Below are 26,601 nucleotides of genomic sequence, written 5' to 3' on the forward strand. Positions count from 1 at the left end.
AAGAATTTTTCCATCTATATTCATCAGGAATATTGGTCTGTAGTTCACTTTTCTTGTGGTATTCTTATCTGGTTTTGGTATCCAAGTAATGCTGGCCTCATAGAATGAGTTTGGGAGTGTTTCCCTTCCTCAGTATTTTGGAGGAGTTTGAGGACGATTAATGTTAATTATTCTTTAAATGTTTGGTAGGATTCTCCAGTGAGGCCATCTGTCCTGGGGTTTTATGTGTTAGGAGTTTTCTGATTACTGGCTCAATTTCTTTACTAGTTATTGGTCTGTTCAGATTTTCTGTTTCTTCCTGATTGAGTGTTGGTAGGTTGTGTTTCTAGAAAGGTATCAGTTTCTTCTAGGTTATGTATTTTGTTGGCATATAATTGTTCATAGCAGTCTCTTATGATTCTACATTTCTGTAGTATCAGTTGTAAGGTCTCCTCTTTCATTTCTAATTTCGTTTGAATCTTCTCTCTTCTTAGTCTAGCTAAAGTTTTGCCAATTTTGCTTCTTTTCAAAGAACAGCTCTTAATTTTGTTGATACTTTCCATTGTTTTTATGGTCTCTTTCATTTATTTTCACTCTGGTACTTATTTCCTTTCTTCTGCAGACTTTGAGCTTAATTTGTTCTTTCTCAAAATCCTTCATCTGTAATGTTAGACTGTTTGAGATCTTTCTGATTTCTTAATATATGTGTTTATTTATCTAAACTTCACTCTCAGAACTGCTTTTACTGCATCCTGCCATATATATGTTGTGTTTTCATTTTCATTTGTCTCAAGCTAATTTCTAATTTCCTTTTTGATTTCTTTTTTGACCCTATGGTTGTTTAGAAGTATGTTTAGTTTCCATATATCTGCAGATCTTTTCTTGTTGATTTCTAGTTTCATTCCATTGTGATCAAATAGTTGGTATAATTTCAGTATTTTAAAATTTGCTAAGATTTGTTTTGTGTCCATCCTGAGGTCTATCCTGGAGAATGCCCCCTAGGCACTTGAGAAGAATGTACGTTCTGCTGCTGTTTGATGGAATGTTCACTATGTCTGTTAAGTTCATTTGCTCTAAAGTGCAGTTCAAGTGCAACATTTCCTTGTTGGTTTTTCTGTCTGGATGATCTATCCATTGCTGGTAGTGGGGTATTGAAGTCCCCTACAATCGCTGTATTGCTGTCTTATTTCTCCCTTAAGATCTGTATCGCTTAATGTATTTCAGTGCTTGGGTCTTAGGAGCATATATATTTAAAATTGTCACATCTTCTTAATGTACTCACCCCTTTACCATTACATAATGACCTTCATTGTCTCTTTTATCCTTTTTGGCTTGAAGTCTATTTTATCTCATACGAGTATGGCTACACCTGCCTTCTGGTTTCTGTTTGCTTGGAATATCATTTTTCATCCCTTCACTTTGAGCCTATTTGTGTCTTTAGAGCTGAAATAGGTCTCCTGTAGGCAGCATATAATTGGTTTTGTTTTTTTTTTTTAGTCCATCCAGCCACTATGTGCCTTTCTTCCCTCCTTTACATTTAGGATGATTATTGATATATTAGGATTTTACTGCCATTTTATCTTTTGTTTTTTGGTTATTTTGTCTTTCCATTGTTTTTTTTTTCTTCCGTTTCTGTCTACCTTTTGTAAGTTGGCAGTTTTTCAAGGTGATTTGCTCAGTCTCCTCTTTCATGTTTTAAGTCTCTGCTTTAGATTTTTGCTTTGTAGTTGCCATGAGTTTTACATAAAATATCTCATAGATAAAATAGTCCTTTTCCTGCTGATAGCAGTTAATCTTCATTTGCCTATGAAGGTTCCATCCTTTTACTCTTCCCTTTCATATTTTTGATGAAACAAATTATCTCTTTATGCTGTGACTTCATTACCAAGTTGTAGTCGCTATAATTATTTTTAGTGCTCTTTTCCTTTAATCTTGATGCTATAATTAAGAGTTTAATATACTATTCTAAAAAGTTAGAGTATTCTAATTCTGATTATTTTTCATCTTAATCAGAGTTTTGTGTACTCTCCTATTGTTTCAGCTTGAAGAGCCCCATTCAGCATCTCTTGTATGGCAGGTCTAGTGCTGGTGAACTCCCTCAGCTTTTGTTTGTCTGGGAAAGTCTTTATTTCTCCTTCATATTGAAGGAGAACTTTGCTGGACAGAGTATCGTTGTCTGACAGTCTTCGTTTTTCAGTATTTTGAATATGTCATTCTACTCCCTCCTGGCCTGTAGATGCTCTGCTGAGAAATCTGCTGATAAACAATAGCCTAGGGCTTCCCTGGTGGCGCAGTGGTTGAGAGTCCGCCTGCCGATGCCGGGGACGCGGGTTCGTGTCCCGGTCCGGGAAGATCCCACATGCCGCGGAGCGGCTGGGCCCGTGAGCCGTGGCCGCTGAGCCTGCGCGTCCGGAGCCTGTGCTCCACAACGGGAGAGGCCATAACAGTGAGAGGCCCGTGTACCGCAAAAAAAAAAAAAAACCCCAAAACAATAGCCTAATAGCGGGGGTATTTGCAGGTTCTTGCCTTTTTTCCCCTGGCTGCCTTTAAAATCCTTTATCATTGACTTTTGACTTTTTTTTTTTTTTTTTTTTTTTGCGGTACGCGGGCCTCTCACTTTTGTGGCCTCTCCCGTTGCGGAGCACAGCCTCCGGACGCGCAGGCTCAGCGGCCATGGCTCACGGGCCCAGCCGCTCCGCGGCACGTGGGATCTTCCCGGCCCGGGGCATGAACCCGTGTCCCCTGCATCGGCAGGCGGACTCTCAACCACTGCGCCACCAAGGAAGCCTGACTTTTTACATTTTTAATATGTCTTTTGGAGAAACTTTTTTTGCATTGAGATGATAAGGTATCCTGTTAGCTTTGTGGACTTGCGTATCCAGAACCTTCTCTAGGTTTGGGAAGTTCTTAGCTATTATTTCCTTAAATACACTCTGCTCCTCCTGGAATACCCATTATTCTTATGTTGGCTTTTCTAATGGAGTCTGATAGTTCCTGTAGGTTTCTTCACTTTAAAAAAAAAAAATCTTAGTTCTCTGTCCCGTTCTACCTGAATCATTTATGTTTTTCTGTCGTCAAGCTCACATAGTCTCTCTTCTGTCTGATCTGCTCTCTTTCCAATGTATTCAAATGCATTCTTCATCTCATTTATTGAGTTCTGCTCCAGATTTTGTTGGGTTCTTGTTCAGAATTTCAGTCTCCTTGGTAAAGTACTCCTTCTGTTCGTTAATTTTATTCTTGAGCTCGTTGAACTGCCTGCCGGAGTTTTTCTGTAGCTCATTGGATTTCTTCATAACAGCTATTGTGAATTCTTTATCAGTTATATTGCAGTATTCCATGTCTTTGGGTTTAGTTGCTGGAAAATTGTCATTTTCTTTTTGTTTTACCATATTACCATGATTTTTCATGGTGTCTGATGAATAGTGCCTGTGCTGACACATTTGAAGTCATGCGCACCCTCCTTATTTAGTGTATTCTTTGTGGACTTTGGTTCTAACAGTTCAGCAGGTCGCTAGTTAAGAGTCTTTTTGTTTTCCAGGAGGTGGTGTTACGGCACAAGTTTCTGGTTTCTCTTCTCTAAGCTAACTCCCCGCGAAGGTTGGGAGTGGGCACGTTAAAAACAAAAACAGAAAACAAAGGGTGGCGGCTGAGTGGGGTGAGGTGTGTACCTGGCACCTGGGTGTGCCCACACCCAGTAAGGGGGTCCTCGAGTGGCGGGGGGATCCCAGAGGTCTGGGGGTGGTGCTCTTGCCTCCTGGGACAAACAGGAGATGCTTCCCTCCAGTTTTCTTTGTCCAGCCACCTCCCTGTCCTTTCCCTCCCCGGTCCCTTGGTCTCTCCTGAGAGAGCAGCTGGTCCTGGCAGGTCCCCACTCACCGCCTTCACCTTGCAACATCTCTGTCAGAAAGCTTGTGCTCCTTTGCTGCCAGATGGACGACTATCTCCTCTGCCACTGCTGGCCCCGTGGCCAGTTCCCTCGCTCTGCAGTCTCCTCCAAGGTGCAGTCCACCCACTTTCAGGTGCACAGATGGGTGCATCTTGGTGTCCTGGTCTGCCGTGCAGAGGTGCTTTTTTTCCCCAGTTATGGGTGTCTGATGAGTTGTAAATCAAAGGGGAGAGAAAAAAGGAACGACTCACACCACCATGATGCTTCGCGAATTTTTTTTAAACTTTGTTTTTGCTTAATGTTAAAAGAGGATATGTTCTTTTTGCTACAGAAAGGGGGTAATAATTTGAGAGCAGATAGATGTTCGACTTGGACTTGGAACCTTTGTCCTGTCTCTCATTATACTGTTGGGCAGATTTTCTCCGGTTTGCCCCTCACCTTTCCTTTGTGAACCTTCAATTGTAAGCTTTTTTCCCCTCTTTTTTAAAAAATTGAAGTAGGGTGGGATAGGGAGGGTGGGAGGGAGGGAGACGCAAGAGGGAAGAGATATGGGAACATATGTATATGTATAACTGATACACTTTGTTATAAAGCAGAAACTAACACACCATTGTAAAGCAATTATACTCCAATAAAGATGTTTAAAAAAAAAATTGAAGTATAATTGACCTACAACATTGTTAGTTTCAGGTGCACAACGTAGCGTGTCAATTTTTGTATACATTTCAAAATGCTCACTGTGATAAATCTAGTTACCGTCACTGCACAGAGTTATTATAATATTGACCATATTCTCCACGCTGTACATTTCACCCCTGTGGTCACTTACTTTGTAACTATAAGTTTGTACCTTTTAATCTCCCTCACCTATTTCCCTCCTCCCTCTACCCACCTCCCCTTTGGCAGCCAGATGTTTGTTCTCTGTATCTGTAACTGTTTCTGTTTCATGTTTGTTCATTTGCCTTTTTAGATTCCACATATAAATGAAATCATCCATATTTGTCTTTCTCTGCCTGACTTATTTCACTTAACATAATACCTTCTAGGTCCATCCATGTTGGCACAGATGGCGAGATTTCATTCTTTTTTATGGCTGAGTAATGTTCCATCGTGTATATATGCCACATCATTATCCGTTCATCTGTTGGTGGGCACTTGGGTTGTTTCCATATCTTGGCAATTGTAAATAATGCTGCAGTGAACATGGGGGTGCATGTATCTCTTCAAGTTAGTGTTTTTTTGTTTTCTTTGGTGGGGGGAAAAAGTGGAATTGTTAGATCATATGGTAGCTGTATTTCCAATTTTTTTTTAAGGAATCTCTGTACTGTTCTCCACAGTAGCTGCGTCAATTGACATTCTCATCAACAGTGTACGAGGGTTCCCTTTTCTCTGCATCCTCCCTAACACTTGTTACCTGTTGTCTTTTTGGTGACAGCCATTCTGACAGGTGTGATGTTATAAACTTTTATTATATCATTTTCCTAATGGGACAACCCAACAGCTAAAAGAAGTAGCAGTGTGGTCTTACATGTCAGAGTACATCATGATAGTTGAAAGTAGCCCCCATTGTGCAACTTAATTAGGTGATAAAATTTAAGGTTACTGTACATGTTCTATTTACGTTGTTTCCAAGCTTTCTCTAGTGGTGGAGTTCTTTCTTGAATGCAGTCTTGTGGGGAAGCCACCTTGCAGTTGCACCAATGCCTTTGTGGAGGCTGTATTTCTCCTTTTAGTCTGTTGTCAAACGAATTACCTGCTATTGTGAAAATTTGAAGGTATGGCTAGGGGAAGCTTTTATTTTTTTAGGCCACTTTAATTTTTTTTTAAACTTTATTTTTTTAAAGTTTTTTTTTATGTGGACCATTTTTAAGGTCTTTACTGAATTTGTTACAATATTGCTTCTATTTTATGTTTTGTTTTTTTGGCCATGAGGCATGTGGGATCTTAGCTCCCCGACCAGGGATTGAACCTGCACCCCCTGCATTGGAAGGCAAAGCCTTAACCACTGGACCACCAGAGAAGTCCCTAGGCCATTTTAATTTTACTTTTGTTGTGCTCAGGTATATAAAAAGACTTAGTTCTCAGAAAAAAATGCCTGTTTAAAAATTTGTTTTTGTTTCTTCTTAGGCATTTTAAAAAATTCTGTACTCAAATTGTCAGATAAACTATAGCAAAGACTAAGATTTGTAATATGTATATTTTCTATTTCTTTAGTTTCTTTTCTCTCTTCCCTCTTCATTTCTCTCCTTTCCTTTGTGTTTAATTTGCTCTTTTTCTAGTTTCTGAATATAAAAGCTTAGCTCATTTATTTTAGACTGATCTTCTTTTGAAAGGACAGCTTTTAAAGCTTATTTTCTCTCTAAGCCATAGTGCAGCACATAGCCAGTGCCAGTCTGGATTTTCTCAGTGAACATACTCTCCTGAGACGATCTCATCCACCCTTTTCATGCTGATGGTTCCTTAATCTCCAGCCAGACCTGGCTTCAGCCTCTGTGTACAAATGCCCAAATGTATACTGAGCGTTTCCCCTTGAAGCGTTCACAGCAACCGCAAACTTGAAATGTCTTAAACCCAGCAAAACCCCTCTCATCTCATTCATCCTTTCCTCCCTCTGCATTCCCTTCAACCACTGACAACCAAACACCATCCTTTCCCTTGCAGTTCATGGTGTCGCACCCACTGTTCACGTCCCGAGCTGCGGTGTCATTCCTGCCCTTGCTTTCCCCTCTCCGAGAACTGCCCTGTTGATTTACAGGGACTTAGTGTTTTCCCGGATCTGTGAAGGGCAGGGACTGTCTCATTCACCTCTGCCTTAAGTGCTGTTCTGGGTACAAAGTGGGCGCTGGTTTTATCGACTGAATTGGTGTATGCTGACTTCAGTATTGATTTAAAAAATAATTTTTAGCTGAAATGTACACTTTCACGTACCGGTATAAACTCTTGCTGTGCTTATTCAGTAGAGACCATAGAAGAGAGAGAATGTAAGTTCTAAAGAGGTCGCAGGAAAGGTTCTAGGGGAGGACTCCTCGGTCTCATGTAATGAGTAAGATTCACGTAGAGAATGGCAGGGTGTGGGGAGAAGCTTTCGGGCAGAGTTGAAGCAAAAGCATAAGGATGCCTGGTGGGTTACTGGGAGATGGAGTGAACTTGATGGGACAAGGTTGTGGATGTGGGCAGCCTGGGGATGGGAACCCAGTGATGACCGTTTGGTTAGGGTTAGGGTTAGCTGGCGGTGACAAGGAGCCTGGATTCTGACCTTCCGCCCACTGCAGCCATTAGTGTGAACTTGCACAAGTCAACCAACTTGTAAGATTCCTGCGTATGGAGTGAAGTTAATGCCAACCTCCCGGAATTGCTGTAAACAAAAGAGAATGTGAATATAGAGCACACTACGTGCTCCAGTGTCCGGATGGTATTCCTGGTACTCGGGTTCCCTTGCCTTCTCCTCGCAGCACTGCCTCCTCTGTCCCTTCCCTCCCTTGTCCGCGTGCCCCGCCCGCCATCCTCCCCTCATGACCACGACCCACTCACGGAAGGACAAGCTCTGCCTCTTCTGAAGCCATCTTCCTAACTCCTGTGACGCTTGTAACACAACACAGTGTGTGTTCGTGTGTCTCGCTTACGTTTTACCTACACAGCCCTGACATGAATGAGGGCAGGATCTGGTTTGACTATTTTTGTGTGTCTTCTTCTCAGACTGCTGCCTTGCCTCCCCCCTGCTCCAAACTCGAGTGTTACTTTATCTTTATTCAGTTTGAAATACTTCCTAATTTTCCTTTCAATTTCTTCTTTTACCCTACAGTTTAGATGTGTGTTTAATTTTCAAATATTTCAAAAATTTCCAAAGAGCTTTTCATTAATGACTTTTAATTGTGGTCAGAGAACACGTTTTATATAATTTCAGTCCTTTTAAATGAGTTGAGACTAGGAGAGTACAACTGTGGTTTCTCTTGTTGAATGGCCCACTGTGTGTTCTTTTGTTGGGTGGAGAGTTCTTGAAGAGCCAGCTGTGTCAAGTTGCCTTATAATGATGTTCAAATTGCTATATACTTTCTTGTTTCACTGTTTTTGTTTTTTTGTGGTACGCGGGCCTCTCACTGCTGTGGCCTCTCCCACTGCGGAGCACAGGCTCCGGACGCACAGGCCCAGCGGCCACGGCCCACGGGCCCAGCCGCTCCGCGGCATGTGGGATCTTCCCGGACCGGGGCACGAACCCGTGTCCCTTGCATCGGCAGGCGGACTCTCAACCACTGCGCCACCAGGGAAGCCCTTTAAGTTTTTATGGATCTATTTTAGCTCCAATGTAGTCAACAAGGTCTGTCATCTCTGGCTCTTAGGAACTCTAACAATCTTCTGGCTTTGTGTGAACTCTGGAAATCTTTTCTCTGGCAGTTCCTTGGTCATTATTCTTCCCCTGATGAATTTTGCCACGCATATGTGCAAATTGGAATTTAGCCAAAGAGTCGAGGTGACCGTATGCAAATTTCTAGAGGGTCTGTTTTGCATAGTCCCACCCTCCTCAGTTCGCGCTCTGTAAATTCTCAGCATTTTGGCCTCATCACCCTGAGATGTCTGTCTCCTCAGTTTGGTGAGACTGCCAGGCTTTTGTCTGGGTTCCCCCTTCATTGCACTTTTGCCCAGAAATTGTTTTCAACTAGAAAGGTATGATCATTGGGTTCACCTTGTTTGTTTCTCTTCTCTCAAGTTACTTTCCTACACTGCCTGTTGTTTGTTTGATATCAGAAAAAAAGTAGTTTCCTAGGGCTTCCCTGGTGGCGCAGTGGTTGAGAGTCCGCCTGCCGATGCAGGGGACACGGGCTCGTGCCCCGGTCCGGGAAGATCCCACATGCCGCGGAGCGGCTGGGCCCGTGAGCCATGGCCGCTGAGCCTGTGCGTCCGGAGCTTGTGCTCCGCAACGGGAGAGGTCCGCGTAACGCAAAAAAAAGAAAAAGTTTCCTAGATTCCAGTTTTCTAATTGTTACAGTGAAAGGACACTTATTTGGACCTCCTTGTAAACCTCACGGTCGGAGACAGATCTCAACTGGTGTATTTTAAACCGTCAGTTTGTGAGAGAGGATAATCTCATTTTACTGTATATTTCCTTGGTCATTGATGTGTGCTTTTTTTTTTTTGTCTTAATTAGCTCAGACTTTCTGGGCTCGCTGTGGCATGGTCTGAGGGAGCCAGCTGATTAAATATCCCCTAACTTGGGTTGTTATTACAGCCGTGGAAAGTCACCCCATACCAAAAACTCAGGTGTCATGCTGGGTTCAGTTTTCAAAATCTCAATGTAGAGTTTGCAAGGGGGAGAGAAGGGGAAGAGAGATCCTTTTCTGTAAGCAAATACATCTTCCTGAACTTGAGGAAGTCCATGAGTTTTAATTGGAGAACTTAGTGGAAGTTTGCAACCTAGCTCTACTGTTAGTCACACAAGAGACAGCTGTGACATGGGGAGAGGAAAAGTACATGACGGCTGGCATCTCCCACCGTCAAGGGCTGAAAGTACAGCAAGAGGATGTTATGTTCTACAGGTGACATAGAGCATCATCCTGATTTTTTTTTTCTTCACTAAAATAAGTCAATTCTGTTTCGGGGCTTTTTCTCTCTTTATAAACTTAGGACTGGTTTTTAGGTCCACTTGGTTATGATATTTTTGTGTAAATCGAATACCAATGTCGTATGCTTGAAAAATGCGCTATTAAAGACTGATATCCTATTTAAGTTTGTATCAAGTGTGTGGAAGTAATTCTCTTGCTCTAAAAGCATTTATAGGTACAGATGTGTTTAAGATACACTACTGTATGCTGTCGTATACATCTTATAATTTCAGAAAGATGTCAAATATTTAAAAGAGCGAAGATCTTTGTTAGCTTGATCAATAGATACTAAATTAAGAATTTAAGCTTGCTTAAAAAGGCAGCTCTGATACATTAACTGTTAATTTACCAAAACATAATAGGCAACTGTTGAATTAAAAACTTTGGCACAAAGCCTCAGGGCCCCTAGGAAAGTGTTATTCAAATTTTTCCTAATGACACAATGGTAACTGGTCATGAGTGGCTATCTTGTGCTTCCTTAGGGCTGTCTTTGTGTCTGGGCATGAGGACAGTGCACTGCCTCTAACTTACGTTCTCAGAGGTTGCTGTGCTTGGTCAACGTGTGTGTGTGTGTGTGTGTGTGTGTGTGTGTGTGCGTTTCTGTGCCCTTCCCTGGGATGAGCTGTCACTTCTGACCAGTGACTAGCGTGCCTTTACTGTAGCCATCTGTTTCCTCCCCTTGTCTCTAATCTGAGGTAGAGCTGTATCTAGTTAGTCTTATTAGAAACAGGGATAAACAAATATATGCTCACTTCTAAGGCAGGACTAAAGTTCTCTTACAAGGAAACTCTTTGGATTTTAGTGCAACTCTTTCTTCCATGAGCTTGAATTTCTCTACGGGCATTTTTATCCCCAAATTGCAGCTGGATAGGCAGTTTGCCAGCGGGCTAAGTTAGAGCTGGGTGAAGTGTTAGTACTTAGCATTAGGATGTGGTGATTTTAGGTACAAATCGTCTTCCCTATTAAATTTTCCTTCAGCTGGAATCGAAATTACTTCTTTCGATACAAGCTGCAGGTTTAACTGAAGGGTGGGAAGGGCTGCGGGAGATACTGAGAGGTAAGAAGCAGACAGAGAGTAAGATAATTATCAATCATAACTGCTAACCCGGCGCTGTCCAGTAGAAATGTGAGTGTATTTGTACTTTAATAGTATACTTCCCTTGACTCAGTATATCCCACATGTAATCTCAACACGATCATTATAAAAATGGAGACATCGTACATTCTTTTCTTGAATACCAAGTCTTTAAAATCTGGTGTGTGTTTTATACTTGTGTGTATCTCTCTTCTGACCAGTCATGTTCCAAGTGCCCAGTCGTCACGTGTGGCCAGTGGCTACCGAGGTGGACAGCACAGTGTTAGACCCTGGTTGTTGTCTGATCTGCATTGCTCTTACCATTAAAGGTTTCTACCTGCACACCCAGACTGCAGTAAAAGTAAAGTGTTGAAAGTTTACAATGTAACAAAGTCCAAGCTCCTGTTGCTCTGCTCACTGCCCAACAGGGAAACAAATCGAGGGACAGGGTGTCGGGCAAGGAAGAGAGACTTTATTTGCAAAGCTGCCAGACGGAGAGGATGGTGGACTCGGGTCCCAGAAAACCATCTTGCCTGAGTCAGAATTTAGGCTTCTTCAACTAAGTGTCCATCGACAGATGAATGCATAAAGAAGATGTGGCACATATATACAATGGAATATTACTCAGCCATAAAAAGGAACGAAACTGAGTTATTTGTAGTGAGGTGGATGCCCAGAGTCTGTCATACAGAGTGAAGTCAGAAAGAGAAAAACAAATACCATATGCTAACACATATATATATGGAATCTAAAAAAAAAAAAGGTTCTGAAGAACCTAGGGGCAGGACAGGAATAAAGACGCAGACGTAGAGAATGGACTTGAGGACATGGGGAGAGGGAAGGATAAGCTGGGACGAAGTGAGAGAGTGGCATGGACATATATACACTACCAAATGTAAAGTAGATAGCTAGTGGGAAGCAGCCGCATGGCACAGGGAGATCAGCTCGGTGCTTTGTGACCACCTAGAGGGGTGGGATAGGGAGGGTGGGAGGGAGACGCAAGAGGGAGGAGATATGGGGATATATGTATATGTATAGCTGATTCACTTTGTTATACAGCAGAAAGTAACACATCATTGTAAAGCAATTATAGTCCAATAAAGATGTTAAAAAAAATAAAAAGCAGTCTCCTTTGATACTAAAAGGGGAGGGAGTAAAATCAAAACATTTCCTTGTTCCCATCAGCCACTGGAGGGGATGTGTTGATTTCTCCCTCCTGCAATCATTCACAGGTGGGCCTGGTCAGGATGTTCCTTGTGAGCCAAACAAGGGTGTTTTAGCTTAATGCTCTTTAGCTGGGGGGGCAGGGAGGTCCCAGAGATGGGCTGTTATGTGTAATTTAAGCTTCTAGGCAACATCCCTTTAGTGATGAACTTGTAACAGTATACAAAGGTTCTTCCTTATTACAACAATACCTGTTATAATGCACTTGGGAGAGCTATCATGGAATAATCTTTGGGCGGCAGGCAATTCATAACTCTTACTTACCAGTACTCTAGCCAGGAAGTTTTTACCTCTTTGGGTAATTGACAGGGGTTTTTTATGGTGCAGTGCCTCACCATGATACAGATTTGGGGGCAACCTTAAACACCTGGTAAATATTTTCACCATGAACCGTGACTCCACTGTAGGGAAAGAAGAGTTCGTTGGGTCAATTAGTACAATATACCAGTAAATTGTTTTTGTGTGCAAGGAAAATATGGGACTTAATTTAGACTTCTGAGGTACAGGAGCAGTATGGTTGGAGGGAAGAGTGGACACAGGGATGCCCCTTGGAATCTGAGACTCAGAGTTGATGCTTATCAGTGCACTGAGCAGAGGGGTTCCTGGTTGGAATATTGAGTAAGTAAATACAGAGAAATTCTTGGGAGAAATGACTTTTGACAAAAAGAGGGTTGTGCATGCGTTGAGGAATTATAGTAGCTGATACTTAGATGTTTAATAAGTGTTCTTGCGGTGTTGGAACCGTTTCATTTGACGATTATCACCATATAAGTTCACAGAATTAATTTAAAAAGTTGTGCTGGGCTTCCCTGGTGGCGCAGTGGTTGAGAGTCCGCCTGCCGATGCAGGGGACGCGGCTTCGTGCCCCAGTCCGGGAAGATCCCACATGCCGCGGAGCGGCTGGGCCCGTGAGCCATGGCCGCTGAGCCTGCGCGTCCGGAGCCTGTGCTCCGCAACGGGAGAGGCCACAACAGTGAGAGGCCCGTGTACCGGAAAAAAAAAAAAAAAAGTTGTGCTTGTAAAATTAGAGAGTCTTTGTTAAGTCTAATACCTCGCAGGAGGGCATATCAGTGTCTGAGGTCAGGAAGATTAAGAGATTCTTCTGAGGTTTGGAGGTAGGATTATGCCTTTGGATTAGACAGGCTTGAGTTCATTGTAACATGTGGTGTAGTAGCTGTGATGAGATCACTGCATCAATAGTGTCAGCATCAGGTGTGGGAGCCTGCCACAGAGTCCAGCTTTGTATTTACCGTAAGGCTGAAGTTTTAACCTCAGGGGGTGGCTGCTTGACAGCTGTGTACACCCATAGCGATGGGGACGGGAGAGTACAGAATTAGGAAATACATTACCTAGAGTGAGGCTCTGTTGATGACGAGCTGTACCTTTCAGGTGGTTCCATCTTCCGTTTCCCTCAAGGAATTCTTTTTTGGGGGGTTGGCTTTATTTCTTTTCTATCTTCCTATAAAACATGATTAAGTTTATTTTTTAAAGTGCGCATACTGCCTTTTTAAAAAATTTAATTAATTAATTTGGTTTTGTTGGGTCCTCGTTGCTGCACGCGGGCTTTCTCTAGTTGCAGCGAGCGTGGGCTACCCTTCGTCATGGTGCGTGGGCTTCTCATTGCGGTGGCTTCTCTTGTTGCAGAGCATGGGCTCTAGGCACGTGGGTTTCAGTGGTTGTGGCTCGTGGGCTCAGTAGTTGTGGCTTGTGGGCCCTAGAGCTCAGGCTCAGTAGTTGTGGCACACAGACTTTGTTGCTCCGCAGCATGTGGGATCTTCCCGGACCAGGGCTCGAACCTGTGTCCCCTGCATTGGCAGGTGGATTCTTAACCACTGCGCTAACAGGGAAGTCCCCATGATTGTTTAGCTCATCGGCTTTTGACTTTGAAACTTCTGCTTAATAGCATTGTTTTTCGAAACCGATTTATTCTTAGAAGGTGATGGTAAAATTCAAAACAGAAGGTAAAAGTCTTTCTTTTGAACGTTACTTAGGCCAGCTAACATGCCAGCACGCACTAAGCATGGAAATGAAACCTGCATCCCTACCAGCAAGCGTGACTCACCCGTGTGAGAGCAGGGCAAGTGTGCTGGGCCCTTCTGTGTCGGCTGTCCCGCGTCTGTGGCTGGAACCAATTTCCTGGTGTCAGGGGTCTGCTTGACACCAGGGCAGAATGCGTGTATATGTACACCCTGAGCTGACGGGAGAGCTGCCTGAGGTCTGGGGCCTGCAGGTGTGTGTAGGAGGGGCCTCGCTTCCTGCTGCGGGTGGGTCTGAAAGTGGCTGCTTCCGAGGATGTCTGAGGGACGGGGACGTGTTATGCAAGTGAAGAAAGACCTAGCGGCTGCCTGTGTTGAACTGCAAAGAAACTCAACTTGTAGACACTGAACTCATTGCTGAGTTACTCTTCGCCCCAGTTTTTTCTACCAGGTGAGCGTGCTCATCCAGTGATGGTTACAGCAACGATAACGGTTGATACAGATGAAATGCTTAGACAGGGCTCAGCAGAAGATAGTGGTGCTTTTTATCATAACGATGACCCTGTGACCTGAAAAGATCGGCTGACCTGGTGACACCGAATTGGTGGAGGGGCTGGAGATCCAGGTTCCTCCATCTGCGTCTCCTTGGCACTGTGCTACCTTTTTAATGATTTTCCGTATTTGAAACTTTCTCACGTCTCTGTCTGAGAAGAAACGTGATACACAAAATGTCGCTTCAACATGAGAGTCGGGAAGAGCCGTCGCACTGGGAGAGCGCGTCTTGCGTACCTGAGGAGCTGGGAGTGAAGATGGATGACTTGGCCTCCGTGCTGGTTTGTTCAGATCTGCGCCTGCTTTTGGAGGTTAAGATCGTTGATGGAAGAAAAGCGTTACGTTTGCTTGTCACCACGGGTCATAGGACCCTAACAGGCTGGTCTGCACATGACACGGGATGGTGGCTGACGCACACACGCGTGCCTTTCTCTTGTATGTGGCATCTGACTTCAAGGCACTCAGACCCTCCTCCGCCCTGGGAGGGATTAGGAGAAACATCAAGGTGCCTTTCAGAACGGGCAGGAATAGGCAAGCTAGGCTTTTGTTTCTGAGGAGACTTTGCAGATCAGTTTTTCTCTCCCTTTTGTCATATTTACAACAGACATTGCAGGGGGCCTGACTCATCGTTTTCTACACTGAAGAGAGAGCTCAGGGGGTCTTTAAAGTGTTGTATGGCGCCCAGAAGGATGATGTCAGGGCAGGACATTAAAAAGCTCGCCTCTGTTTTTGATCCTTAGCGGGTAGATGGGGAGGGGTTGGGAGAGGAGAATCATCTGACAAGAGACATCTTAATTTTTCTCTCCTGGGGAAAGTTTGCCCAATCAGAGAGCCGAGGTGTGTGGGATACATGCAGATAAAACTGAAGGGTAGGGGCTTCCCTGGTGGCGCAGTGGTTGGGGGTCCGCCTGCCGATTCAGGGGGCGTGGGTTCGTGCCCCGGTCCGGGAGGATCCCACGTGCCGCGGAGCGGCTGGGCCCGTGAGCCATGGCTGCTGGGCCTGTGCGTCCGGAGCCTGTGCTCCGCAGCGGGAGAGGCCACAGCAATGAGAGGCCCGCGTACCGAGGAAAAAAAAAAAGAATCTGTGGTGTGCTCTTGCCTAGCTTCTGAACACGTGCCCACTGAGCCTTTAGAGAGTAACAGCTAATGTCAGGCAGGTAGAAGACAATAAAGTTTAAAAAAAAAAAACAAAAACTGAAGGGTAATAGTTTTGTTTTCTTGAATTGCCCACCTGTACATTCAAAGTGGTCTGGAGCTGATTTGAAAGCCGCTGGCTCTTCCAGCCGGCAGGTCCTGCAGGGCTGCAGGTGGATGGCTGACGCAGGCAGCCCGGAGGCAGAGGACGGTGGGCTCTGTGGTTTGCGCAGAGGGAGCCCAGGTGAGGGGGAGCCAGCTGGGGACACGAATGCCCACTGACGAAGCCAAGCCAGACCCGTCATGGACTGTAGCCCCTGAGGGTGTGGATCAGAGGAGGCAGGAGGCATCCGTGTCCGAGGACCTCGGCTCTTCCCTGCCCCCCATTTCCCCAGCGCCATCTGAAGGAAAGAAGAGGAAGAAATTCTGGGAGGCAAAGCATCTTTCCTCAAGAGGGACTTAACACCACTTACAGGAATTTTTGAAATTACCAAGTTGGATTAACTTCTAAACAAAACCGGGTATTTCCCCTTTTTCCCCCCAGTTCTCTTTTGGGTGGTACCTTAGGGTCCAACTTGTAACTCCTTGAATTCAATCTACAACGTTTTTCTCCGTCCACGTAAGACAGGATGTGAAGTTCTGTGGCCGTGTCCACTTTGTTGGATACACTTACGGAGCACCTTCTGTGTCCCTTCAGTGGGGAGTGCAGGTGACTAAGATGAACGTGGGCCCCGTGCTCATGGAGCTTACAGCTAATGTTGGAAGACAGAGGACGAGCAAACCAATCTCCTAAGTGCAGTGAAAGAAAGGACACGGCGCCAGGGAAGAACGCAGCAGGGCCTGCAGTAGGGATGGTTGTCAGGCAGTGCCATGGGAGGAAGTTGGCATAAAACAAGCCTAGAGGAAGAGAATTCTGGGTGGAAGGAAAAGCAGGTACCAGGGCTCTGGGGGGAACAGAGTTGAGGAGTGGGGAGAAGGCTGCTATGGGGGGAGCTTCAAGACCAAGGGAGAGGTGGGTCACCAAGGATGCCGGAGAGGTGGGCTGGCTGTGAGACCACGTGCAGCGAACGTGTGTGCCTTTGCCCAGTCTTGTGGGTCTTCAAACTGCTTAGAACAGGCCAACTCCAACTTCACACTGCCCCTCTCCTAGGATGAACTGTTCAGAGACCGCATTTGTGCATGTTGAATCGGCGATGGGATTTTAAAGTCTGTGTCCCTAACCTGAGCCCAGTTTTGAGGTCCCAGGAGTGATGGAGAATATCCATCCCAGCAACAGAGGGACTTGCTCCAGAAAATTCACTGGGCTTGTATTTTAAGCCTCAGCCAATCCAGCCCATATAGAAAAATCCTCTGAATTGACTATCTGAAGCATAGCTTTTCTTCTTTGTGTTTAGTTTTGTCTATTAAACGTATTTCTTAAAAGCACATTTGTCTTCACGTAATCTACGTGATGGATTTCAACATACCTAAGGTATAAAATGGGTTTCCAGGAACAGCCCAGTTTGCGTTACTGTACTTGCTGGAAACTAGGCTTCAGAAGACCGTGGTTCACCTTTCACCCGCCAGCTGGAGCCGGCCAGGTTGTGAATAACGCATCACTGGCCTGTGTCTCTGCTCCCGTGGTACCATTCCTGGAAGGCTTTGTGCTTTCTCTGCACATCCAAATCATAGCCATTCTTTTTTTGTAAATGTATTTATTGTTTTTGGCTGCGTTGGGTCTTCGTTGCTGCGCGTCGGCTTTCTCCAGTTGCGGCGGGGGGCGGGGCGGCTACTCTTTGTTGTTTCGGTGGCTTCTCTTGTTGTAGAGCACAGGCACCAGGCGCACGGGATCCAGTAGTTGTGGCACGTGGGCTCAGTGGTTATGGCTTGTGGGCTCTAGAGCACAGTCTCAGTAGCTGTGGCCCACGGGCCCAGTCGCTCCGCGGCATGTGGGATCCTCCCGGACCAGGGCCCGAACCCGTGTCCCCTGCACCGGCAGGCGGATTCTCAACCACTGCGCCACCAGAGAAACCCGAAACTTTTTCTTAATGAAATCGCCCTGGTTTTGGGCCCTGTTATGGGCCTGGCAGTCACCTTTGTCCTGTGAATTCCCAGATTTTTGTTCTCTCTGTTTCTGTTGCCTCAGCTAAAATGTAAGCTTCTGCCTTAAGCCGTGTGCCTTTTCCCTGCCCACTACCCGGCAGCATGCTTTCCGTCTAGGAAGTGCCCGTAACTTTGGGTGAATTAGCACCCCACAACATTTTAAATCATAGTTACACAAAGCCTCTTATTTCCCTCCCCATCTCCTCTTTCCCTGAAAAAAGAGAGGGCTTCCCTGGTGGCGCAGTGGTTGAGAGTCTGCCTGCCAATGCAGGGGACACAGGTTCGAGCCCTGGTCTGGGAAGATCCCACATGCCGTGGAGCAACTAGGCCCGTGAGCGACAACTACTGAGCCTGCGCATCTGGAGCCTGTGCTCTGCAACAAGAGGCCGTGATAGCGAGAGACCCGCGCACCACAATGAAGAGCGGCCCCCGCTCACCGCAACTGGAGAAAGCCCTCGCACAGAAACGAAGACCCAACACAGCCAAAAATAAAAAAATATACATATCAAAAAAAAAAAAAAAAAGAAACCCATCAGTACTTGCAGTAATGAGAGTTCCTGATCCATCGGTGTATTTCCTTGGAATTCACCGGTGGATGAAGATTCCATCGGATTCACCGACGGTGGAGATGGGTCATCGATGCTATATCTGGAGAGATGTGGTTTGTCCAGAGTGGGGGGGTCTACCAAAGGCCTCCAAAGTGTGTCTGTGAGGCAAGAAGACTCACATTTTGCTTCTGTACAGTGTTTTCATTGTGTTGATTTGATTAGGGGAGAGAATTGGCCCAGGTGCTTTCCCGGCTGCTGGATTGCTCTGCGTCTGTGTCCTGAAGGATTAGGAACATCTTTGTAAACATGGGGTAGAGGCCAGAGCTGAACTTGAAACTCTTTGGGAAGGGGAGTGTGTGCACGTGCGTGTGCCCATGCCCATGTACATACCTCTTGTTGCAAAGTTCTGTGATGATCGCACTAGTTTCCTGGAAATCTTTCTGGAGGCAAAAAAACCCACCTTTATTTACAAGTACATAAAAAAATTAGGAAGATGGCATAACCAACTTTAAAAAAAATTTCTAAAAATACCTTATTGAAATAGAGTTGATTTACAGTGTGTTAATTTCTGCTGTACAGCAAAGTCACTCAGTTATACATATATATATATTCTTTTCCATCATGGTTTATCACAGGGTATTGGATGCAGTTCCCTGTGCTCTACAGTAGGACCTTGTTGTTTACCCATCCAACTTTTAACTGACGTAGGAAAAGCCCAAACACCGATGTTTCCAGGAATTTTATGTCCTATCTTATTGATAAAGGGGAAATTTAGTCTAATTTCCCCTTGAAGAGGGTGTTGGGATATAGTCAGTTTAACTGTAAAAGAACTTGGTTTAAATGAGGGGTCAGTGAAATCTGGCCTGCGGGGCTGGGGGCTGGAATGGTTTTTACATTTAAGACTTTTGTGTTTAAAAAAAAAAAAATGAGACTGAGGCCACATGTGGCCCAAAGCCTAAAATATTTACTACCTGACCCTTCGCAGAAAAAGTTTGCCAACCCTTGATTTCTGTAATTGATTTGTTTTGCGGATGAAGAAACCAAGGCTCAGGTGGCCTGAGCTCATAGGGCGGCTGGTTCCAGTGGAAGGGGAATCGGGTTCAAGTGTCTGCAGATCTGGCTTCTCACCCAGCTCTCCTTGGACCTAATACACTTTTGTGATTGTTAACAGTTTCCCTTTGACTCCGTCATCCTAGAATTCAGTGATGTCTGCAGGGCGATTCTAATACTAGCTACCCAGGGTTAGTCAAACTTCACAGGTTAAGGACACAGTTCTCTAAGTCTGTCCTCGTTCAGACCCCAGCTGCAAGGTCTGGGGTCCCCGGACCACCTGCACTTCTGAGCAACTGGCTACAAATTCAGGGCTCCCACTGACCCTGTAGTTTCAGTAATAACTAGAATAACTTATAGTGCTCAGGAAAGAGTGCTATACTTACGATTATAGTTTTATCAGAAAGGGTACAAATCAGGACCAGCCCAAAGAGACAGCGAGGTTTGGCAGGGTCTTGGTGGGAAGCTTCCTCAGTACATGTCACCTGTGCTTTGGTGTCCATAGTTTTGTTGGGGTTTCATTACATGGGTGTTATTACTTGTCCACATGTTGAACTTTGACCAGAGAGAACTTTCTACCTGAGACACTTTGCTGCCTAACAGGGCGACCTTTGTTTTCCAAATGTTTCCTCCGCCTTCCCATGAAAGCTCTTCCTTCCTGTGTGTCCTAACCCCTCCCCCTCTCTTTAGCTCAGGATGTGTTAGAAGCTGCAATTTTCTGGCCGCCTCTTTTTTTTTTTTTAACATCTTTATTGGACTATAATTGCTTTACAATGGTGTGTTAGTTTCTGCTTTATAACAAAGTGAATCAGTTATACATATACATATGTTCCCATATCTCTTCCCTCTTGTGTCTCCCTCCCTCCCACCCCCCCATCCCACCCCTCTAGGTGGTCACAAAGCACCGAGCTGATCTCCCTGTGCTATGCGGCTGCTTCCCACTAGCTGTCTGTTTTACATTTGGTAGTGTATATATGTCCATGCCACTCTCTCCCTTCGACCCAGTTTACCCTTTCCCCTCCCCATATCCTCAGGTCCATTCTCTACGTCTGTGTCTTTATTCTTGTCCTGCCCCTAGGTTCTTCAGAACCTTTTTTTTTTTAGATTCCATATATATGTGTTAGCATACAGTATTTGTTTTTCTCTTTCTGACTTACTTCACTCTGTATGACAGTCTCTAGGTCCATCCACCTCACTACAGATAACTCAGTTTTGTTTCTTTTTATGGCTGCGTAATATTCCATTGTATATATGTGCCACATCTTCTTTATCCATTCATCTGTCAGTGGACACTTAGGGTCCTGCATTTTTATGGGATTCCTGTATATAGGTCTCCAGTCCCCGTGTCTCCCTCCCGCACCCCCAGTCAGGAGGTCAGGCTGATGTCAACTGGCTCAACCCCCAACTCTGCAGTCACCTGGTTTTTCTGTCAGGTCAGCCCCCATTCTAAGACTGTCCATGGTCCACTGTGAGTCACCTCATTGGCATAAATGCAGGTTGCTCAGAAGGGCCCATAGACACTCTTATTACTTGGGAAATTCCAAGGGGCCAGAGGCCACTCCCCCAGGAAGCCAGCCAGGGCTAAGACCAACCAAATTCTTTATTCTGAGACAATGTCCGAGGTCTGACTCTTTCCACAGAGCTGGTTAGAGGTGCTGCCCAAAGGCTTCTCACTTTCATAGGTTTCTGACTTAGGAAGACTAGAATATTTCCTTTCCAAGAATTTCTTCTGTGAGATAGTAAAACTCCTTTGCAAGTGAAAAGGGCAGAAAAATTTTCCTTCTACCCATCGAGGTTCTTCAGCTGGTCTAATAATCAAGTTGGCAGAAGACAGCTTAACAGAAAAACAGATCATCTCCCCGGGTCCCATGTCAAAGTTTCCAGAAGGCAGACCCTTAGTCGCCCGACGTGGACCAAGTAACTGTCCCTGGTGGGAAGGATGAAGGGGATTGCAAGACACAGACCTGCCTGCCGGGCTCCCTGTCCCAAGCGAGTGGGGAGGAGAGGGGTCAGGTTACCAGGCCAGGGAGCAGTCCTTGGCTCCGGGGCTGGGCGGGGTGGGCCTCTTCAGAAGGCACACGCCACATTAGCCCTTTGTGTATCCAGTTGACATGTGCTTACAGGCCGCCTCGTGTGTGCTGGGCGTTTCTCAGGATGACGGGGTGGAGCCCGGAAATAGACAAAACTTGCCCTCAGGTCTTGGCCGTCAGCTGTTCCGTCTGTTGCGCTGTGCTCATCTGTGTCTCCTCTTTCCTTTTACCTCAGCTTCTTTCTCAGTAGATGCTTCCTGACTTGCCTCTGTCTGCTGACACCAGGTGTGTATGTACGTGGGGGAGTTGTAAACACACTCTGATTTGTACGGTGGTATTTTCAAAGCGTGTTATAACGCAGGATTCGTCTCATGAGTCTGAATTTGAAACCTTAGTCACAAAGTGCTTTGCTATATATGGTACAGTATTTTCCTTAGGCAAGACATTTTCAACAAATTGTGTTATTTTGAAAATATTAACGTTTTTCTCCAAAGGAGGATTGGGTCAAGATGAGGCCACTGAGGCAGAAGAAAGTTATCTGAGTCTTGGGGGTGGGGCGAGGGAGACTGTATTTCTACTTAAAATAAAGTTCCAGATTGGGCCCTACTGTCGTATAGGAAGACGAGCTGGCCTGGTGCATGCCACGTACTTGGGACATATCTCACTTAGTTCTGTTATCACTAATTGTATCAATAATTTTTTCACCCTAATATTTATTATCCTACATTGAAATTCTTGTTTGGGCAAACTTGTTTCCTTTTTTTTTTTTTTTTTGCGGTACGCGGGCCTCTCACTGTCGTGGCCTCTCCCATTGCGGAGCACAGGCTCTGAACGCGCAGGCTCAGCGTCCATGGCTCACGGGCCCAGCCGCTCCGCGGCATGTGGGATCTTCCCGGACCGGGGCACGAAGCCGTGTCCCCTGCATCGGCAGGCGGACTCTCAACCACTGCGCCACCAGGGAAGCCCTGGTTAACGTTTTTGAGAGCAGGAGCCAGCTCTTTTTTGCTTGTGTTCTCCGCTGCCTCTTACAAGGGATTCTCAGTTATGACTGCCCGTTTGTGTCCCTTGAGGAGCTTTGAAAAGAAAAGCGTCAGAATTGGTCAAGGTTGGGCCCAGGAACTAGTAAGTTTTGAGTGCTTTCTCGGTGATGATGTGCAGAGTTGAGAGCCACCGAGCGAAGACCACCTGGCAGTGCACCGTTTTGTCCACAGTAGGGTCACGGGTCTGAGCCCTCGGGGCAGGTCACTGCATCCCTGCCTGGAGGATTCAAATCGACCTTTTATTAGACTGAAGTAAAAGGGACTTATTCAGCCAGCGAATATGAGTGCCCGCCGTGTACCAGGCACTCTTCTGGGCGCTGAGGTCACTGCATTGAACAGAACATGTCTCTGCTGCCCTGGAGCTTTTGCTCTTGGACTTGGGAAGACAGACCATAAATAAATAGTGCCAGGTAACGATGATAAAGCCGTGGAGGAGAGCAAAGTGGGATGAGGGAGCAGAGCGGAAAGCAGCACTTTGATTCAGGCTGGCTTACAAACTGTCCCCTGTCGGCCTTAAATCAGCAAATGCTTCAAAACCAGCCTACTCCGGCGGCTCCCGGGCCAGCCAGTCTCCAAGGACCTGCTGCCCTCTGCTGCCCCTGTGGATAAGCAGAGGCGGAGCAGAGGGGCCCCGGAGAGCGGAGGCTGGAGGACAGGGTCTGAGGCCGGGGTCGTGTACTGAGACTTGCGCCTGCTCTGTGACCAGGGACCCGGCTGTGAGCACATCTCAGGACAGCACAGCAGCTCTCAATACCCAGTTTGATATTTGGGTGTCCTCTTCTTAGGATGAGGATTATAATAGGATTCTAACCACTTTAAAAAAGATGACATACTTCCATAGCCAAAGCTGTCTCTTTCAAAATGTTTCTGAACGTGCTTTGTAGCTGTGAAGTGGCTGTTTACTGAAGTGAGATGCCCGTTTCCTAAGTGATATGCGACACCTGTTTCTTTCATAGGTGGAAAGTGCGGCAGGTATTAGGGCAGATGCAATTTAAGGAAAAGCAGAGAAGACTCTGTCATCTGTAGGGCACTTATTTTTCTGTGGGCCTTTACGTCAGGGCCCCGCCCCCACCCCAAGGTCAAATCGCGAGGTGGGTGGCCCCGTGCAGTGAGGGACCCTGTCTTGTATTTGGAGGGGTGTGTGTGTGGAGGGGTGTGCGCCTGGGCAGACATATTGGGTGTGTCATCGTTGTCCCTGCCGACCCCTCCTCAAGTGAAGGTTATGGGGAGCTTTAGCCCAAGAGAGGCTCGGCTCTAGGACTGAAATCGCATCTTAAGGAGATAGACTGGCTTGGGTCTTAACCACAGAAGCCCTGGATGAAGGCTCACGTCGCTCCTGCGAGCGGGGATGGGCGGGATTCTGCTCTCAGGTCGCCAGGCGCGTCGGGGGAGAAAAGCTGCTGGTTCGTTCCAGAAACCAGGGGACCAGCCCTCTGCACGGAGGGTCTGGAATTTCATTCTGGAGCACAGAGGTGTCTTCCACCGTCCTCTCTGGCGGCCGAATGCAGGGCACACCCCCTTAATGTGTCTCTCCGTTCCTCAGCGCAAAGAAGCCGGGAAAGCCTAGCTCAGGAATTCACTCCCTGGGCCTGGAGGGGGAGCTCGCCCCGGGGAGGGGAGGCTCTGGCCTCTGCTACCCGCATCCGCTCGGCCCACGAGGCCCTACCTGCAGGGGTGCGCCCCTCGCCACCCCTGCGGGGATTGCGCTCCCCGCGCCCAGGCCCGGCTGGCCGGGGAGTGGGGAGGGGAGGGAGGGGGCGGGGCGAGGGGCGGGAGGGCCGAGGTTCCCACCCCCGGGAGGGGCTCCTCAGCGCTGGGGACCAGCGCGGGCGGGGCGGGGCCGACAAGCTGCGCGCGTCTCCAGGGGCCGCCGAGGTACAGCTGCGGCGCGTCGCCCGGAGCATCCTTTCCAGCTGGTCCCCGCCCGCCCGTGCTGCTGCCTGTGCCGGGCGTGACTTCTTTGTGTTCTGCTTTCTGACCGCGCCTCTTCTCCGCAGGACCTGTTCGTTCTTCTTCGGGCTACAAGAAGGCAGATGATGAGATGTCCCGGGCCACGTCTGTTGGGGACCAGCTGGACGCACCAGCCCGCACCATTTACCTCAACCAACCGCATCTCAACAGATTCCGTGACAACCGGATCAGGTAGGAGGCGGCAGCCAGCCGAGAGTCGCAGGAAGCGGTTAATTCACAGCTGGGATGTGGCTCGGCTTCCTCTCCTGGGCTTTTCCACGCACCTGGCCAGCCCCCCGCCCCTCTCTGCTGTCGCCAGCCCCCTCCGCTCCCCTCCCCCTCAAGCCTGGCAGTCTACACCCGCGTTTCCAATCGGGTCATGGGAATATAGCTCGTACCTTTCTCTCCTTTGCGTTGGTTCTGTGCTCAGGCTGGCTGTGAGCCCGGAGGACGTTTTTAGGCTTCCGTCCCTGGCAAAAATGAGGTTTCTCGTCTCTTCATCCCTGAGTGCCCTTCCAAGAATTCCCCAGCCCTGTTTTAAGCCAACCGATAGCTCTCCTTAACAAGTTACCGACTGTAATGTGGAGAAGCGCTTTATACTGGAATCCCTCAGGTCACAAGAACTCGCATTCAGCTCTCAATGCCCAGGACCTTTGTTAAGAGGGCTTTATTTGCTGGGAAACTTTGCCCAGAGTTAGCGGGAAGATGGATGGACGCTAACATGTAAACGTCTGCTTTTTGCGGGCCGCTCTCTTGGGTACTTTAGCTATATTGGCTTTATAAAACCTCAGAACCCCTTGAAGAAGGCAGTCTTACCTTCACAGACTGACAGAGAAGGATGTTAAATATGGCCATTTAGCTACTAAATGGCATAGCTGGAAAGAGAACCTAGCCTGCCTGACTACTAAACCCAAAGTCTTTCTGCTGTGCCAAGCTAGATCTTTTCGGCATGTGAGTTAGCATGTTTGCAAATTTCATTAAACTTTCAGGCTTAGACAGCTTTATCTCTGGGAGGGACTTCAGAGGATGTAGTTCTGTGCGTGGCTCAGAACACCGTGCTCAGGTGTGGAGAAGGTAAGTGATTGGTCAGGTTACATACGGATTATTGACAAACCCGAATCCCAGACCAGGGCTCCTTTGTTATGTGTTGAGCTTTGTTATGTGTTAAGTGTTCCTCTGCAGCCGTGGCACTTGAGCTTAGCCTGACATCTTTCTTCAGAAAGGCCCGGCTGTTGGACATTATTGTGGCTTGATAGGATTTGGGATAAAATAATGGTGCATATACTATGCAGAAGTGACGCTTTCATTTATTGAAAGAGTGTTAGATGATCCTGGATGGCTCTGTTTTGGGTTTTAAGAATGACCGTTGGGGCCTATTTAATACTTAAGCGTGTAGCTTGGAAGAATAGCTGAGACCGAATTCAAGGCTGAGTGGGCTTGGTTTAAGACACAGAGCCTCAAGCACTAGTTCCCGCTTCACCCACTAGGATAGCTCTAATCAGAAAGACAGTAGCAGGTGCTGGCGAAGATGTGCAGAAATGGGAACCGTCCTGCATTGCTGATGGGAATGAAAAATGGTGTAGCTGCTTTGGAAAACAGTTTGTTTCTTAAAAGGTTAAATGTGAAGTTACATATGATCCAGAAATTCGAGGTGTATATACCCAAGAGAAATGAAGACGTATGTCCACACAGAAACTGGTATAGAAGTCCCTAGCAGCATTATGATGGTAGGTAAAAGTGGAAACCGTCCAAATGTCTGTCGACTGACAAGTGAGTGAATAAACCGTGGTACATCCGTACAGTGGAGTATCATTTGGCCACAAAAAAGAATGCACTTCTACAACATGAATGAACTTTGAACACATTATGCTAGGAGAAGCCAGTAATAGGCCTCCTGTGTGATTGTATTTATATGAAATACCCAGAGGAGGCAAATCTACGGAGACATAAGATTAGTGGCTTCTAGGGCTGAGGAGTAGGTTGGGAAAAGAGGAATGACTGTAATGTACACGGGGTTTCATTGGGGTGATGGATACACAACTCTATGAAATATACTTAAAGCATCTGCAATCCGGCCCTGACATTATAGTTCCATTTCCTTAGACTTTCTCATGTGTGACCTTAAGATATTTTCAAGTAGTACTTTTGCTTAGTTCCTATTAATTTCGGTATCCATTTATGCATGCTTAAAGCTGGGAGAATGAAATAGGGGTCTTTGTTTTTTGTCCGAATTCTCTAGTTCCCATGGAAGGTGAAGCTTTTTAAAAGCCTTGGTAGCGAGGCCTCACAACCTGTTCTGTAATTAAGACTCACATTGACTTTAAAATTTTTTAAATTTATTTTTTATTGGAGTGTAGTTTATGTACAATGTTGTGTTAGTTTCTGGTGTACAGCAAAGTGATTCGGTTATACACACATATATACATAAATCCTTTTTCAGACTCTTTTCCATTATAGGTTATTACAAGATATTGAATA

The 26,601-nt window shown here is 46.3% G+C and overlaps 1 protein-coding gene across 1 annotated transcript in view; it reads left to right on the plus strand.

The window, feature by feature from the left end:
- LOC141277097 (phospholipid-transporting ATPase IB-like) overlaps positions 1-26,601 on the plus strand; it is a 131,283-nt gene that overhangs the window by 52,325 nt on the left and 52,357 nt on the right. Inside the window, exon 2 of the mRNA XM_073795477.1 lies at positions 24,171-24,315. Coding sequence (XP_073651578.1) covers positions 24,171-24,315 — 145 coding nt within the window. The remainder of the gene's footprint in view (positions 1-24,170; positions 24,316-26,601) is intronic.

The sequence above is a fragment of the Tursiops truncatus genome, chromosome 18 (genome assembly GCF_011762595.2).
Source record: "Tursiops truncatus isolate mTurTru1 chromosome 18, mTurTru1.mat.Y, whole genome shotgun sequence".
Classification (NCBI taxonomy): Eukaryota; Metazoa; Chordata; class Mammalia; order Artiodactyla; family Delphinidae; genus Tursiops; species Tursiops truncatus.